Source organism: Diceros bicornis, chromosome 7, assembly GCF_020826845.1.
Source record: "Diceros bicornis minor isolate mBicDic1 chromosome 7, mDicBic1.mat.cur, whole genome shotgun sequence".
In the NCBI taxonomy this organism is placed as follows: domain Eukaryota; kingdom Metazoa; phylum Chordata; class Mammalia; order Perissodactyla; family Rhinocerotidae; genus Diceros; species Diceros bicornis.
In genome coordinates, this window is record NC_080746.1 from 15,143,944 (window position 1) to 15,160,846 (window position 16,903).

Genomic DNA, 16,903 nt, shown 5'->3' on the forward strand with positions numbered 1-16,903 from the left:
GACGTTGCTGAAACTTAACGTTAATTAATAATGTTTATTCACACAAACCTGGGTCAAATGGTATTCTACATGGAGGTAAGAGAGAAGAGGATAGAATAAATACATAACCTCTTGCAAGCGGTTTTCAGTTGAGAATTTTTGAGTAGCCACTTGAAATCAGGAACAGTAGGAGTTGGGAAGAAAAAGGCAGAATATAACCACTTTTTTCTTCCCACCTAGCACTGTGCTTAGGCAGAGCACAGTCTATATGAGAGCTGCCTTATAAAAACCTGCTGAATGAATGGAATGAATGAATGGATGGATGTTAGATTCTGAGCTTTCTTACACGGTAGTTTCAAATTGTGGTGAATTTGTTGTGTTCCATCTGGGTATTGTTGGAGGCCAGGAAAGACCTTTCTATTCGATCCTAGAAGCTGAGACTGTGCTGTGCACTGCCTGGATAGGACCAGCTTCTGGCAGTTCCATTTATCCAGAGGCAGAAGGGACTCCCCTGCCTGCAACTGGAGCACTGTTGCCAGTTTCAATAAAGAAGCTAAATTGCCTAAGGAAACAGTGTTTCCTCTTACAAGGTACGATCTTGGCTCCTCTGCCATGAGGGGGGCTGTTCTTGGAAATGTACTCCAGAGCTTTCCTATTTAACCAGGATAGGAATTGCATTGCTGCATACTTCCCCTGCTGAGGCCCTATGAAAGGAACGAGTTGGGACAGATACAGCAAGATCTTAGGACAAATTTTCCCCATTCTTCATGCTGTACAACACAAAAGTGAACTTGATTTCAACAAGATGACCCAATTCTTAGCATGCTTTTCTACCTACCTTTACCCATAACTCTTCCAAATCACTGTCTTTGATTCATATTGTGCAGAGAAACAAGAAATGAAAAGAAGATAAACTGGCTAGTTAAAAGTAAAACGGCATTTAATTAAAACTAAGTTTGCAAATTCACAGAGAAAAAAGATATTTTGCTCAAAAAAAACCCACAAAAAAACAAAACCCTGTGATTTACCCTCAGGGAAGCATAACACACCACTGTCCTTTTGTTGTTTTGAGTGTATTTTATTTGTACATTGGAAGTAGATATTTTTCATATCGTTAATAATTGCTCTACTACATTGTACACTCGGCATTGCACATCATTTTAGCCTTATTTAGTTACAAGGCTTTCATTTTCTTTCTGTACTTTTCTTAAGCTTGTTTCTGAGTGGCGGTTTGTTCACATAAGCTTTCAATTTTAAATAACACAATCCGTTTAGTTCACTAGGCATCTTTATTCGCTTAAAGTGAAGAATGAGATTGTGATTGTGTTGTAAATAAGTCAATCCTTTCCCTCCCTTTACAGGAAAAGCTGTGGATGCTAAAAAAGAGAACTGAAAGAAATAGAAATTCTTCTAGTCTTTCATGAACTCAGTTATTGGAGTCAGTAGAGCTAAAACTGTGGGGGAAAAAAAAGAGAAGAAAATGGAAAAGGTGTTTTTAGAGCTTTTAATTTAAGCCACTCCAGTGTCCCCCTTCTCTGCTTCTTTCCACTACCCTGACCCCACCCCTGTCCCACAGTCAGAACCCGGGCACAGGGCGGCTCAAAAGCCAAAAGGAGAGTAAGAATGAGGCTCTGGATTATCGCTTCCAGTGATCTTAAAAGGCCCAGGCAGAAGGACTCTGCCTGGAGAAACTCCTTTTATCTTTCTAAAACTGCATCAGAGAAACTCATAGATTGCATCAGTGATCCTGAAACCTTTATAAGTAAAAAGTTTTCTATATTTAGGAAACCTAATCTTGTTGAGATCTTTTGAGGTAGGAAAATATGATGAGAAATAAACATTCCCTATATTCCTACGTATTGGGTATGCTCCTGGAAACATCAGAGGGACTGTTTGCCAAAGCGTCTTGGCAGTTTTCAAAGATGGCTGGCCAAGTCAAAAGAGAATGAGGAGAAGAAGAGGTTTATGGAGTACTGAGTCCAGCATTGTGTATAAAACCCAGGTTTCAATGTAAAGAAATCTGTTGCATAAAAACCTTGGGAAACATATCATCCTCTCATTTCTTTACTACATAGATACCTCAAACAAGTACCCTGTTCTTCAAAAAATTTTTTTTAGAAAATAAGAAAAATATAAGAAAATCAACATGGTCCTAAAGGAGCAAATTTTGTTTTAATTTTCTTTTCCTTTTGCTTTTCCATTTAAGAGTTAAGACAACATTTCAGCAAAGAAATGTGGAGACGGGTAAAGGGAAATCAATAAAGTTATTCTGTGACTTTTCCCAGGAGGGAGCTGTGTTAATCGAGAATGGCTTGCTTGGCTATATATCACGTCCAAGGAAACAGCAGAAGTTGATTTTGAAACAGATTTCCCAGGTAGACTGAAGGATATATACATACATATATATATATATATATATATATACACACACACACACACACACACATATATACATACATACATAATTTTTACAAGAACGGTATGTGTGTATATACACTATTATATACATTTTATTATGTATTAAAAATGTGTGTGTGTATATATACACACACACATTTAAAAAGTAAATAAGAGTAATTTCTTTAGATAATTAGTAATATTGAACAAAAATTCTTCTGATAGTATTTCATGTGTATTGATCTAGGATCAGTTTATATTTTATAAGTTTCTCTAATAAGTCTTTTGACCCCTAAAGAACAGACAAAGGAATAGAAACCAGATTTCCTGACCAAAGCCCAATGAAATGTCTTTGACCATAGGAAATATTCTAGAGTCTCTCTGGGTCATATGTATAGTCACTTTCCCTAGTGATCAACATTACAGAAATTTTTAGCCAGTGTGTTTTCAGCAGAGCTTATGAAAGTCCAGCTGGCCGGGGGACTACCCAGGTCCCCCGGGCCATGATACCACATTTTCAAGTTCATTGGAAGCAGTGGTGGTTTCCCACAAATTCAGCCACATAATTGGGTGGAGGCAGGATACCTGGGTGTCAGGCCTGACTGCATCTTCACAATGTGATCCTGAGTGAGTTATCTATCCTTTCTGGATGTCAGTTTCACTTTGTATGAAATGAGATGAATACTTCTTGCCGCTTCCCAACAACATGCTTTTTTATTGCCCAAGAATCTTGTCAAAATTTCTTTGTTCTACTCAACAATCAGGAGATTTTGGAGACAGTTTATGGGGATCCCCTTTTCATGACCCAATCTACTATGATTGATTAATTCCACCTTGCTGAGACTCTTAACATTTTTCTTCTCTTATTTTGTACATTCAGACTCTAAATTGTTTCTAACATCAGCTAAGATGCTCTATTTATCTTCTAAGTCCAAATTCCATCTATATCTTACCTGGTCAGAAAATATTTTTGTAAGAGAATGGAATCTAGACAGAGAGAGGGACCATGCAATTCTAGAGTTTCCCTGGAGGGAATTTAAGAGTTCATCTAGTCTAATTCTCTCATGTTATAGTCAAGGGAGCTAATGATCTGAGAGGTAAAATGTATCAACCAAGGTTACTGTGACAGAGCTAAGCGGAGAACTGATGTATCTTTAACTTTCAGTTCTATATTCTTTCCATTGGTTCATGTGTCTTGGGACCACTATAATTAGGAATAGAACCTCAAGTTCAAGTAAGCAGACAAGACAAGGATAGGTAAGACTTTGATTTTCCCCAGGGCCAGATTTCAGCTCTGTGTGCGTAACGTGGCCAGCGTGGCTTTAGTATCCTCTTGGAGGATGGAGGAGTTGTGGTTGCTGAAGTGTCTTCTTTGCCCCTTCCTGTTCCGTGAGACCCAGCACAGAGTCTGGATCTAATTGAACTCCCACCTTTCCATGTTTATTTTGGATATGGTTGCATTTGCACTGTATCTTATAGCTCTTAAATTTTATCTTCAGATTGACTTGATGCATTTTATATTCAACATTTACTGAGAGTTTATTGTGTGCCAGTCATTGTGCGGTGGGTTGAAGATGCAGAGCTGTGTCTCAGTCTCTTAACTACAGTCACGGTGCGACATGTCCTGCATAAGATATGCTTACAGTGCTGGAGGGTGCTGAGGAAGGAGAGACTGAGATCATCCCAAGGAGTCACAGAAGACAGCAGATCAGGTGACAGTCCTCCTGCCTTTATTCTCTCATCCCCTTCCTTATCAGGGCAGAGAAGCTAATTTTATGCAATGGTATTTTCCAGAGTAATCTTTCCCTTGTTTTCAACAGAAGAGAAGTAATATGTAGGATTTTTCCCTTACCTCCCTGTCCACCCCGTCTTAGATACCTCACCAATTCTCTATGAATTCTCTGAACAAAGCTGGTTTCCTGATACTTCAATCAATTCTCACAGCACTGTGGAAAGCAAGTCACCAGGGCCCAGAGATATATGCATGTGTACATTAGTTGGGGCGGAGATATCGTGCATCAATCATTTCCTCCACTACTTTAGTTTTAGAATCTGTTTTCTCTGTTTACTTTGTTTTTAAAAAGACATTGACAAGTAGACACCTAAACGTTTACTAGAAACACCCAAAGCACTGTTAATGTTTTAAACAGAATCTGAACACCAGTCAGATATTTTTTTGTTTTATTTTCAAAGTTCTTTTCCTCCTTCCTTACCTTAGAACTTGCCTCACTTTTCCATAAATTTTAAGATATGGATTTTGAGTAATTAAGCCCCTGGCATGAGAGAAAAAGTTGATTGCTCTGTGTTATATAGCACCATGACCCTGGATTATATTAAATTCCTGGAAGAGTACAGAATGGACAATAATTTGTAAAGCACCTATTATGTGACAGGCACACTGCTACACACAATACAGCTGAAATCAGCACATCTTCATTCAGTGCATGTAAGTACCATGAAGACCTAAGCGTATAGACCATGGGCCCATAAACTGAACAATTTTCCAGATTTGTGGTAGTTAGTCAAAATATCACAGTGAATCTTTAAAGATTTAACAATTCCAAAACAATTAACTTAACCCCCCTTCATTTGGGAGTGCAAGTTGGTTGCCGACTATAGTTGGTTTGCTCTGTGCCGGCCTCAATTGGAGCATGCCGTCCAAAATTCCCGAAGGGCGGGGCCTCAGACCCCAGAAAGCTAACCTGACTCCCTCTGACACAGTTCTCTGTGGTCTTCATGTCATTGCTGTTTGCAGCATAGAGAGACTCCTTGAGAAATGTCGAATGTGCCAAATTTAAAATCTCTGAGGTAGCAGTTTCCACCTTTAAAATATTCCTCGGCTTCTCCCCAGAGTGCTTCCTATGCACTGCTCTCTGTTTTAATCTCAGCAGGAATTCTGATACTGCTGCTGCACCTCAGTCCCAAAAACCTGTCTCAAAATATGTTTCTGTGTTCTTTTAATTTTATTAATTCTGCACACTCAGTGCTTTGGAAACGCATCTATTTTACAAATGCTCTAGTGGATTTAATAAACAGGAAGAGGTGTTTGAAGCTCTTCCTTACTGTGCTGTCATTGGTTAATAATGGGGCGACCAAGATGCATAGGGTCTGATTATTATTAAGGATACCTTGGGTGTATGCAAACTCACTCTGATTGAACTTGAGGCAGTTCATGCTGCCTTGAGTATGGATCGGGAGACCTAGATTCTATTCTTGGTGCTGTAACAATCTTCTTGGGAAAAGTATTTAGCCACTAATCGCCTCAGTTCCCAACTGTGAAACAAGAATAATGGTATGAGGATATTTGCTTCCCCCTTTCCTCGTCCTAAACCTTTAGAACCTAAATAGTTAAAAAAAAAATATGAAAAGTCTGAAAAGTCTGAAAGTGAAGAAGGAGTGTGTCTTGACTTGATGACCATTAATGAAAAGGTGAGAGACAGTATTAGGAGTTTGACTGGAAACCCTGAAATCTGAATTGCAATCCAGTCTCTTCTTAATGATGGGTCATTGCCCTGGATCCCCTCTCCCCTTTATAGGGAGAAAGTACTATATAGTACAACATGGTATATTGGAAAGTACTCAGAGATCCAGAGATGGTGAATACTGTAAAAGGCCCTGATCTTCCGAAGAGCGTTAATTTGGTCAGTATAGATGTCTCTAGGAACCATGGCATCAAGAAGACTGGATTTGAGATAAGAACACTCTTGCCTTCCACAGATTTACTTTCCCGCACCTCTCTCCTCCCTCACAACCTTCAGGCTTTGTAGCAGTTTCAAAAAATATACAGACAGCTCCAGGCCAAGTCCCTGGCCTGTATCCTTGGTTGCATATCATCTCTAGACTCTTGGCCTTGTAATCTCAATCTTCAAAAGTCCGAGGGGTGGAAATATGCCTCTTTGCTTGCCAGCCTAAACCTAATGACTGAATGGCACGGAACCTAGACCAAAATAGAACTTGGCTCTTAGATGACACACTTTAGCCAAGAATAATGATTTTTATAATGTCAGGCTCAATTCCCTTAGTGCACAGGTAATAGGGATCTCACCTTTTAGAAGGGCCTTGATTCTGTCTCTCTCTCTGTTTCTCTCCCTTAGTTTACCCATTATTGTACAGCAGTGGAAGCTTTTCTCTTTTACCCTCCTAGACCCCAAAGACTATTGAAATGTACTTCCTGCAACTTGGTAGAATCAGACCCCAGGGCAATGGGCCATACATCACCTTCCAGAGAGCTTCACAAACCACATGGGCCCATCACATAAGCTCCAGACCTTTTACGGAGTTAGGCTAGAAGCCAAGAAAAGTCCTCTGAAACTCACCCAATGAGGCATAAAGAGGCAACAGAATTATTTTATATATTCATATCAAAAAATATTATTAAATACATATGCTGAAGAGTTATCTCACCCTTGATTTCCCCTAATATCCTAAAAGGCTAAGGAAAGCAAAAAAAATTTTTTTTAGTAGACCAAAATCCAAGTATTTAGCCTGACATTACTTAGCCTGACATTACTTAGCCTGACACTTGGAGCTGGTGTGGATTTGGGGTATAAATCTGCCAGATGACTCCCTTTGAGACCACTTGAGATAGAGATTGCCTGTACCAAACACTGCTCCCTACTGGTTCAAAGCCTCATTGCTTTAGGAAAAGGGCTTTGCTAACCAAACAGTGCACAAGGAAGCTTCCTCTTCCTAAGCTTTCTGTGAAGAGTAAGGAATATCTTTGTCAATTGATGAGAGAATTTAGATAGTTCACATCCAAAGTACATCTAGAGTTTAGGGGCTAGAGTAGAAGGACTATGATTACCCATCTAGCTCTCCCTTGAGAGATACTACCAACCCCAAGGATGTGTCTTTAGAAAATGTGTTCTGGGTTGATAAAATGGAAACTATCCCAGCCTAGTGAAGATAGTCACATTTTTGTAATAGAATTCAGTGGTGTCAAAATTCTGAATGTGCACCAATGCTTGTTGAAGGACAGAATGGACGCCATCGTGTTGCCCTTGCCTCTCCTATTTAGAGACAGGAATTCCTCAGATGAAGACTACCATAGAAGCTAGCCTGCCAAGGATACCACTTAAAGTATACCATTTAAGTATACATACTTAAATAGTCTTCCCTTAGGCAAAATATGGAATTGTCTAATCCTTTTTCAGAATACATATTATAAAACCCTGGAGCCTGTAGGTCATATAGTCATGAACCATTTCTAGCCTTTCAACCTCTTTTTGTGAAATGAGGGCATCTGAGCTGGATTGCTTATCTCCGATTTGGACTTACCCACACACTCTAAAGTGTAAGAGATCTCCCTCCCTGCATGTAGCCCAGAATAGTCCTTCACAGCCACCTCATCCTGGGCACTTTATCACTTGACATTACCTCCTAATCCACAGATCAGTGAGATTTCAGACAAAGTTTGTCTGGCTTCAGACAGAAACAGCATGACTCTGGAAGGTTCAGAATAACTTAAATTGACAAATTTGCTATTTTTCAGAAACACAAATAAACATGGCTATAAGTGGGACCTCAGCCAGAGGGCAGTCTTAGAGAATAAGGCGGCAGTTCTCCATTTATTAGATGCTACTTTTATGTGGCATTTTACTAAGCATTATTCCAAGGGTTATTTAGACATGAACCCTGCTCCCTCAAAAAGTGACAATCAAAACCACATTAGCATAAAAGTTTATTCAGAAAGTACTTGGTGAGCTCCTGCTGTAGGCCACGTGCTGTGCTATGCACTGGAAATACGAACATGACCATGGCACGGCCCTCTCTTCATTTACCTTAGAGTCTGGAGATGGAGATAACATAGTATACGGACAATGCCAATACCACAGCATCATTTGCTGTCCTCTAGCTAAGGAAATTACACTGCCGTGCACAGTGCCTGACATATAGTCAAGTCCTCAATCAATATTTATTGGATAAAATGAATTAAATGAAAAGAATGAGTAAATGCTAAAATAGAGTAAGTAGAGAGTGCTATGCAAAATACTTAAAAGGAGAAACTAGACTAGTTGGAGGGGACCAACTGCAGAAAGTGTCATTTACACTGAGACGGGAGTCAAAGAGTATAATGATGCAGAGGAAAGAGCAGGCTTGTGGAATTAGATTAGGGTTCGAATCCTGACAGCGCCACTCACGAGCTGAGCAATCCTAACTATCCCGAACCTTATTCTTTGCATCTATAAAACATTGATGATGGCTTTCAAGGTTGTGTGAGGGGTTAAATGAGATCTTAGTTATCTGTAAGTGTCTGTCACAGAGAAGAACCTCCATGAACCTATTAAAGGAGTCACAGACAACAGAATTGCAACATTAAAGCAATAAATACCTAAGTAATAAGGTTAAGAGCGCAAATATTTTGAGTGATAGGTAGCAATAACAAGCTTAAAATCATGATGGAAATAAGAGAGAGGTGCTGCAGCAGTTCTTGGCCTCTAAGCCCATACGAAGGTAGAGGTGGGCAGTGCCTCGTAGGGGGTTGTCTTCCTCCTCCAAGCCATCCCGGAAGACCTTCATATTCAGCTTTAGCTGCAGAACCATGTGGCCCCGCCTGTCACTGTTCACAGTACAGTAAACACCTTTTCAGATAGTCAGATAATCTTAGGATATTATGATGTGTGGAGGCTTGATACAGACCATACTTATGTGTGTGTGTATATATATATACATATACATATACATAAAAATATAATTTTTTTCCTGTAAGTTCTTGGAATAATTAGCTTCTGTGGCTTTTATCTTAAATTTACAAAAATATACCAGACTTCTTTCTTCTGTTCTTCCTTCCACCCATGTACATCAGGCCTTTTCCTGCTGCATTCCTATAGTTAGATCAATTAACACACGCGCACACACACACACACCCTGTTCTCTACTGGCTTCAGCTCTTTTTAGGTGAGCTTTTGGGAAATGCCTTAAGATGAATCAGATTGTCAGATATGTAAATGAGGGTGGGGGAAGACAGGGAGGGGGGAGATGCTAGCAGCCGACTTTTGGTTCAGGTTTTCAGTTCATATCACCAGCTAGAACTATATTTTGATATGGCACAGAAATGTCAAGCAAGAGAGTGAGAGAGAGTAAAGAAAGGAGATGGTGGTGGCCCGAGATGAAAGAAACTGCAAGACATAAAAATATTTTAAACATAAAATTTGGGGAAAGGAGAGGTATTTAAAATGATGATGGGGGAGGGAAAGCAATTGATTGGGCCTTTGAAACCATGCCAGGAACCAAGAGCCAGGGGCAGTGGCAGAGGGGAAGGCCAGGTAGGACAATTAAAACGGAAATCTGCTCCTCACAGCGCAGCATGGAGCAGGGCTACAGAATTTGCTGCAGTGGGAGGTGGGGCCAGTCTGGCACAGTCTGTGGGTTTGAAAGGAGCTGGGCGGGTTGGAGAATGCCAGTCAGCCTTTGTAGTTCTGAGCTCAGAGAGGGGGTGACAAATACTGGGCTTCAGGTCAGAAGCCTAGCTTGGGTGGCTTTTGGAGAAATTTTCCCTCTGCTCCCAAACTCTTAAAATTCGCTCATCGCACCACTGGCCTCCAATCACAGCATAAACACGTGGCCTGGAGGCCGTCCTCCAGCAGCGATTTTGGTAGTGGTACCTGTTGGCAGACTAATGGGGTCTTTTCCCTTTCCTGTTCTCTAGAGACCGTAAACTGGGCTGAATACAATATCTTTGCATATTTTCCTTCACCCTTCCCACATGCTTCACATCTCCCAGACTCCTAGGGTTAATCCCCAGGACAACCTTGCTTTGAAAGAAAAAATGTGGTGAGCCTACTTGAAGATTTGGATCCCAGAGGCCTCTGTCTGTCCTGCCTCAGCCAGACCCCAGACAGCCGGCTCAAGGAGATGGACATTTACAGAGAAGGAAGCAGTAAGTTTTTGTCGTTGTTTGTTTTCAAGGCTTGGTTGTTCTCCAGAATTAGAGTCCCTGAAAGCATGGGGTTTTCTTTTTTTTTTTTCCTTTCCTTTCTTTTTTTTCTTTCTTTCTTAGCAAAAATAAATAATATCCCCTTCCCATCTTGGGGGTGATTCATAAAAGCAATTGAATTAGAAAGTGCTTCTTCATTGCTACTCATATCCTGGGTTAAAGATATCTGAAGTTGACCTGTCTGTGCTTATTCTCAACACTGTAAAATTTTAAAATGTATCTGCCTTTGTTAAATAATTTGTACTGATCATCTCCAGAATAAATACTCTGTAGCTGCATGATTGATTGTAACTATGATGAATTTGTCCCATGGATGCATGGATGTCTTCTTTGGGGATTTTTGTGCATACTTGCTACTCATCAAAGGGAAGGATAGAAAGACTTTGGAAGGAGGGTGTGGTCCAGCTGATTCAGCTCCCTTCCCTGCCCATCACTGACTCCTTCCTCTGCTCCTCCCTCTCTCCATCTCCTACCCTGACTCCTCAGATCCATCCTGAGCCAGCTGTCAATGAAATAGCATCTACCTTTCTTTTCTCTGACAGCCTGTGTTACATTCAGTCAGGTAGGAGACCACTCCCCGTAATCAAACTCATTACATTTGTGACCTCAGCATATTTTCAAACCAAGATGTAGAGCAGACATTGCATCTACTCCCTCAGCTTCTCCCATCCTTGGATTATTAGCCAAGGTAGTAATAATAATAATACTGTATTTAGGAGCTCTCTAGCACATTTCAGCTCTGAGAGTCTTACAGATGTTAACTAATTCATCTTCACAACACTCCATACAAGAGAGGTAAATATTATTAACAATGATATAATATACATATGTATACACTAAGGACAGCAAAATAGTTCACTTATTTATCATGGTTCACTTGACATAGTAACTGGTATTTTTAAAACACCCATCATAGATACAATAATTAGAGTTATGCTTTTGTTAACAAAACCACTACCCACTTCTAGCATACCCTTGGGTACTAAATAATTACCCACTTTGTGTGGTTATCTAGCTCACTAATTACCCACAGAAATTGGGGTCAGGTGTTAACTGCTTGAAATAAGTATCCTCCAAAGACATTGCTGAGTTGTATAGAGAAAATGATGTGTTCATAGCAAAACTTTCATAAGTCATATATTTGTATATCTTTGTAAGCCGAGTGAATACAGACGGGGCAAATTAGCTTCGTATGTGAAAATCATGCTGAACTATTGTTGCAAATGTATGGAAGTTTAGGAGAATCTCAGAAAATTTCATTCTCTGTTTACTTTTCCTTTCCGAAGATGAGTGCAATGATTCCCATAATCTGGCGTTCATATATAAGCACACTAAGACAATTGATGATTCTGGTTAAGAATGATTCATTTTGGTGTTACAGGGAGGCACCCAGTGAGTCAAAGATTTTTTTTTTTTGACGGCTCCACCCTTTATGATTATTCTAGCATGTTTCTTTTTTCTCCATCAGTCTAGTGCAAACACCCTATTAGCCAAATCTGAAAAAGATTCTAACCCAGTCACCAACCCCTGCCAACCATCTCTTTCTCCTTCTCAATAAAGACAGACAGAAAAAAAAAGTATGAAAGGAAATCCCACACTCTGATTGTAGGTCTTTCTCCTTTTGCGTCTATTCGCTCTGCTTCCACTCCTCTCTCCTCTCCCCTCTTCCTCTCTCTGTGGCTCCTTCTCATCTCTGCTTTTTCTTCTCCTTTTCCTTGGCATCCAGCCGTGCTTCTGCAGGTCTCACAGTCAGAGACAAAGCACAATATCTGAGTGGAGCACAAAGAAGCTACCTTTTAAAAACATCGACTTGGAGGAAACCTGCATCCTCAGATACCTCCCTCCTTCCTCGATATTTACGGAACCCGGCATCATACTCCACACAGCGCTGCCTGTTGTCTGCGTGATTCTAGCCAGGCAAATTGCGTTAAGATGGCAATATACCCACTGTGTGTACAGATAGGTAGAGACCCTAATTTTCAGGAGATGCCTGCTTTACAGATCATTGTGTAGCTGAGCTTTTAAAATGAATGCCAAGAGAAATGGTACGAGATGCTCCCTTAGTCAACTAAGGATGTCTTTCATTTTTTTCCTTGTGCCAATTTTTGTCATCTGAATTATTACTTATCATTATCGAGGGACTTCAGGGTGATCAACGAAGTGTGTATGTATCTGATAGACATCTGAGGAGAAATGCTTCAGGAATAAGGAAAATGTATGCAGTAGAGCAAAGGTTTAGGATGAGCTACTGTGACTGATGAGTTCACTTCAAATCCAAGGGAACGTAGGTGATAAATTAGTATATATGGCAAATACAGTCAACGAGCAAAACCCAGCCATTGAAAGGAAAGAGTTTTAGCATTGTAGTCATCATGCCTGAATAGAGTGTCTATGTATCTTAAATATAGATTTGAATCACTGCTCTTGTATCCCTCTAGATGCTGATTTCAAAGAAGTATTTGGGCATTGTTGACTTTCTGTCTATAAAGAAAACCCACCAAAATTCACAAAATACATCACCTACGCTCATCCACGCATATGCATTTTAAATGCCGATGGGAGGCGGAAAAATTAGGCACTATGGGCTCTCTTCTTCACTCCTTTCCCCCTTTTTTTTCCTTTTAGAAAATGTGATACCTGATCTCTGGGTCTAGCAGGCCGAGGCATTTTTTGTATTTGTATAATACAATGTCTGGCCTTCCCCCTGACCTGCTGGTGTATTTTTGGTCTCATTAGTAGTCAGGGAGATGCTTTAGTGCATCCGGTGCTGCGAGTCAAGGATGAGACACTACAACAGAGAGAGGGAGTGAGCGCGAGAGGATATTAGAAGAGAGGCTTGTCTCCAAGATATGGAAGGAAGTGAGAAATGACAGGACTGTGAGCTTTGTATGGAGGAGCCTGGCTGGGCGGGGGAGCGGCGAGGAGAGCGAAGTGGATTCTCAGGCAAGGGGGGAAGCCATAGAAGAGCTAAAGGTGATTACAGGGGGATATTGATTCCTTATTCTGCCAGAGATTTAAGCAGGCATGCGAGGAATCTGCACCATGGTTGGCAAAAGGAGACCCGTTGCCTCCTGTAACCAGACACTCGGGCTTTCCAGGAGCCTAGGGAGAGAGCTGAGAAGAAAGGGGGCAGTGTGGTCTAGGAAAATTCGACTTGTCGCTGATTTGTGCCTGATGCTTGCTGTCCGTCAGCAGCCTCCCTTACAATCTTTTTTTCTCTCTCTCCCTTTTTTTTCTTGCCTTCTCCTTCTTCACTGAAGCCTAGGGGAGCCAGTAAAGATTAAATGTGCTTTCTCAAAGGCAGCCACTTCATGCTGCTATGTCGAAAGGCCCATTATTATTATTATTTTTAATAGTAAAAGAAGGGAGCAAGGTTGGGAGAGAGAGAGGAGCTAGGTAGGATGATGACGGACTAGCTTTTCTGAGAGGAAAAGGAAAAGGGAAGGGAGAGAAAAAGGAGAGACCCTGAAGTGCATGGAGGATTGTGCCTGAGAAGAACCTACAGAGGTGAGAAAAAAAAAAAGTTGTCTTGAAGATGGGGGTGGGGGGGGGGGGGTGAGGATGCTGAATAGACCCTGTACAGAGGGAAAAGAAACATAATGTAGCTGTCTTGCTGGTACGATTCTATTTTGAAAGGTGGGGAGAGGAAGGAGAGAGCCTGGAGCTTTAACGGTTTTTAGTTGCATACCGAAATATATACAAAATATTTAGCATTTTTACTAAGTGTTTGAGGCCCCCTCCAGTGTCTTCCTTGCGGGGGGCTGCTTTGTCATTCTCTCTGACTAGCCGGCCATCTACCTTGCTCAGGCTGGAATAAAAGGAAAAAAAAAGAAAGAAAGAAAAAAAGGGAAGAACAAATTTTGAAAGAGTCATCTTCCCACCCACTTCCCCTCCCTTTCGTTTCATTTTTGGAGGCGGCACAGGAGCCGTCTTGCACAGGAAAGCTCGGCTTCCAGGCAATGGAGAAAAGCTACTATCTATCAGGTACAGAACCAGTAGCTGTCTGCGAAGATGGAGGGGAATTATGTTTCGGATTCCTCCGAAATATTGGCAAAAGGCTTCAAAGGATCCGCGGCGGGAGTGGGGCGGGGGAGACGCATCTCCCCAGCCTGCACCCACCCCTTCCCACTTCGCGTCTACCGAATGACAGCCTGGTGCTGGCTCTGGGTGATTTGGCCTTGACTTCAGCCAAGCAGCTGATGCAGAGGAGGCCCCGTTTGCAGGACTGGCAAAGTGCACGCTAAAGAATGAAGGAAGAAATTTTGAAAAACAGCTCTGGGGAGGCTTCTCATTCTTTAAAAAAAAATTTTTTTAATAATATTTGACTGAATATTTTCAAAATTTGATCAGTCCCAGTCCCTCCCTCCACTCCCACCAAATTGCCTTTTTTCTCTCTCGTCAAACCATAAACTACAGAGTTACAGTCTCTAGATTTGGTGTATCGCTTCCTGCCCCCGCCTCCCCCTCTCCGCCCAGTTCTCCGTCCGCTATTGAAACACCTCGCCCAGGCTAGCGCACTGCGAGTTCGCATTTCCCCCCCTTGCTCGGAATGCCGCTACAGGAGGCTGCAGTCCTGCTCCGCTTCCTATGGGTGAGTTGAAAACGCTATTCGTATTTATACTTTCGTAGCCTCCAAATCCTACCTCTTGGTCTTCTCCTCCTAAAAATCTGATTTCTGTGATTTTACGTGCCGCATGCTGGCCCAAGCGGAAAGCGATGCCTCCTGTTTTCTTCGCAGTCGTTCGTGGTAGTTGTAAATTAAAGCTTTGAGGAGACATTTAATCTTCATTGGAGACCAGGGTTTTAAAACCATGGGCATTTCTGGGTCTGTTCATATTATTTTCCATTTTAGTAAACTATTTTGCCCAAAGCTTCAGAGTTCCCTCTGATATATTCGCGAGTGTATGTTCAGGTATGTATGTGCGCCCAGAGCTATTGCGTACGTGCGTGTGTGTACATGATATTTAAATAGAGTCTACATCTTGTGAACTAAGAAAGCTTAGAGAGCGAGGGAATACCCTGCCACCTGTTTGTTGCCTTTTAGTCATGATCTCGATCAGAAATTGCCTGTCATTCTTGTTTTGCTTTGTTTTGTCTCAAGAAGGAACAATTTGTTGCGCTCCTCTCAATCCCTGAGACCCTAACTTGTGATGTTTACCGTTTAAATCCACGGGTTAGGCTCTTGGGAGCTGTGAGTCGTGCCTTTGCATCCTGGAATTTGGTGGAACTTTTTTCTTTAAAGCAAAAACAAAAGAAAGAAAGTTGGTCTGAAGTGATTGAGTGCACCTCTGAGGTTTTCATTGTTAGATGGGATCAGGTGACCAGAAAGGGGCAGCTCCTGCATTTTTGTGCAAGTAGGTATATATTCTGTTATAAGAGCGTGTTGGCTGCTCTGTGTATGTATATGTATTATTGATGTCTGAGGCTTCTGGAACTCCTCTACCATGGTCTATTCCTTGAGAGCAACACGCAGTACTGTTGAGCGGAACAAGAACAGCTCAGTACCTAGTGCTTGACCTCAGAACATATCAGCTGAAGTCCCAGCATGCCCCATGCCTCCAACTTTTAAACTCAACAGTTAATCTTAAAATTGTGCCCAATTAAAATGGGCATGTAGACATATTACATATTCAGTGCTCACGCATGTGTGTCATAGGTGACTAGACAGTGAATACACAGACACAGATAGCGAACCAATCTTTTGGGGTAAAATATCGATAGGCTAAAAATTCTACTCTTGCTATTCTACACGAAGGATGGAATTTATGGGGTTAATAAGATTAAGTGTGTATTACTTTGCAAGATTTTAAAAAATAAAATAAAAAGAGAGATATAGCCTCCTTGCTTGGCATCTATTTCAAAATGTTATACAGAATGAGTTTAAAAGTAATAGGAATTGGAAATATATTTTCTAAACATATAAAAGGAAAGGAATAACAACAGCACACACGCACACACGATTATTTAATCCTTTAGAAGTAATCAATGTCTGTTATTCTTCATTTAAAAATTGGAAAAAACTTATCAGGACTTAAATTCAATCCAGTGAAGTTATTTATAACACCAAACTGTACATTTAAAATTATCTTCTCTTAAGGTAATTGTTGCCATTACCTAGTTTGTAGTTTTCTGAAAATATAACTTTTTGTAACAATAATTTCAGTGATTCAGATCTATCTCATAGTTTGAGAAGAGAAACAGTAACTTACCTTTCCTTTGTTGTGAAAAATGCCAATATGCAATTTCATTTAAACAATTTTTGTATTCTTGGGCCAACATTTGTCTTCTATTTTGGAAATACCTAAATCAACCCTGACTTCAAAAGCTTTCCTCTTTTAAAGACTTTATATTGGTTGTAACCTCGTTTTATACACGTAGTCGAAGGTTAAGGAAACTGTTCTTTTCCTGTTGCTTTTTTTTAGGTGTTTATTGCAATTTTAGTCATTGACTCCAAATCGTAGTCAAGAAACCATTTTGTATCAGAAAACTGAATTGAGAAGATGAACTGTGCAACAATTGCACCATGCCTTTTGTTGAAACCTCTTGTGTAGTTATATTATTTAAATATTACTTTCCAGGCTTTGATAGTCA

At 40.7% G+C, this 16,903-nt stretch overlaps 1 protein-coding gene across 1 annotated transcript; it reads left to right on the top strand.

The window, feature by feature from the left end:
• Positions 1–231: 231 nt before the first annotated feature.
• Positions 232–945, top strand: BLID (BH3-like motif containing, cell death inducer). Its single transcript, XM_058544986.1, is given in 3 exon segments — positions 232–499; positions 502–625; positions 628–945. Coding segments are annotated over 3 exon segments (396 nt in total). The 5' UTR covers positions 232–289; the 3' UTR covers positions 690–945.
• The last annotated feature ends 15,958 nt before the right edge of the window (positions 946–16,903 follow it).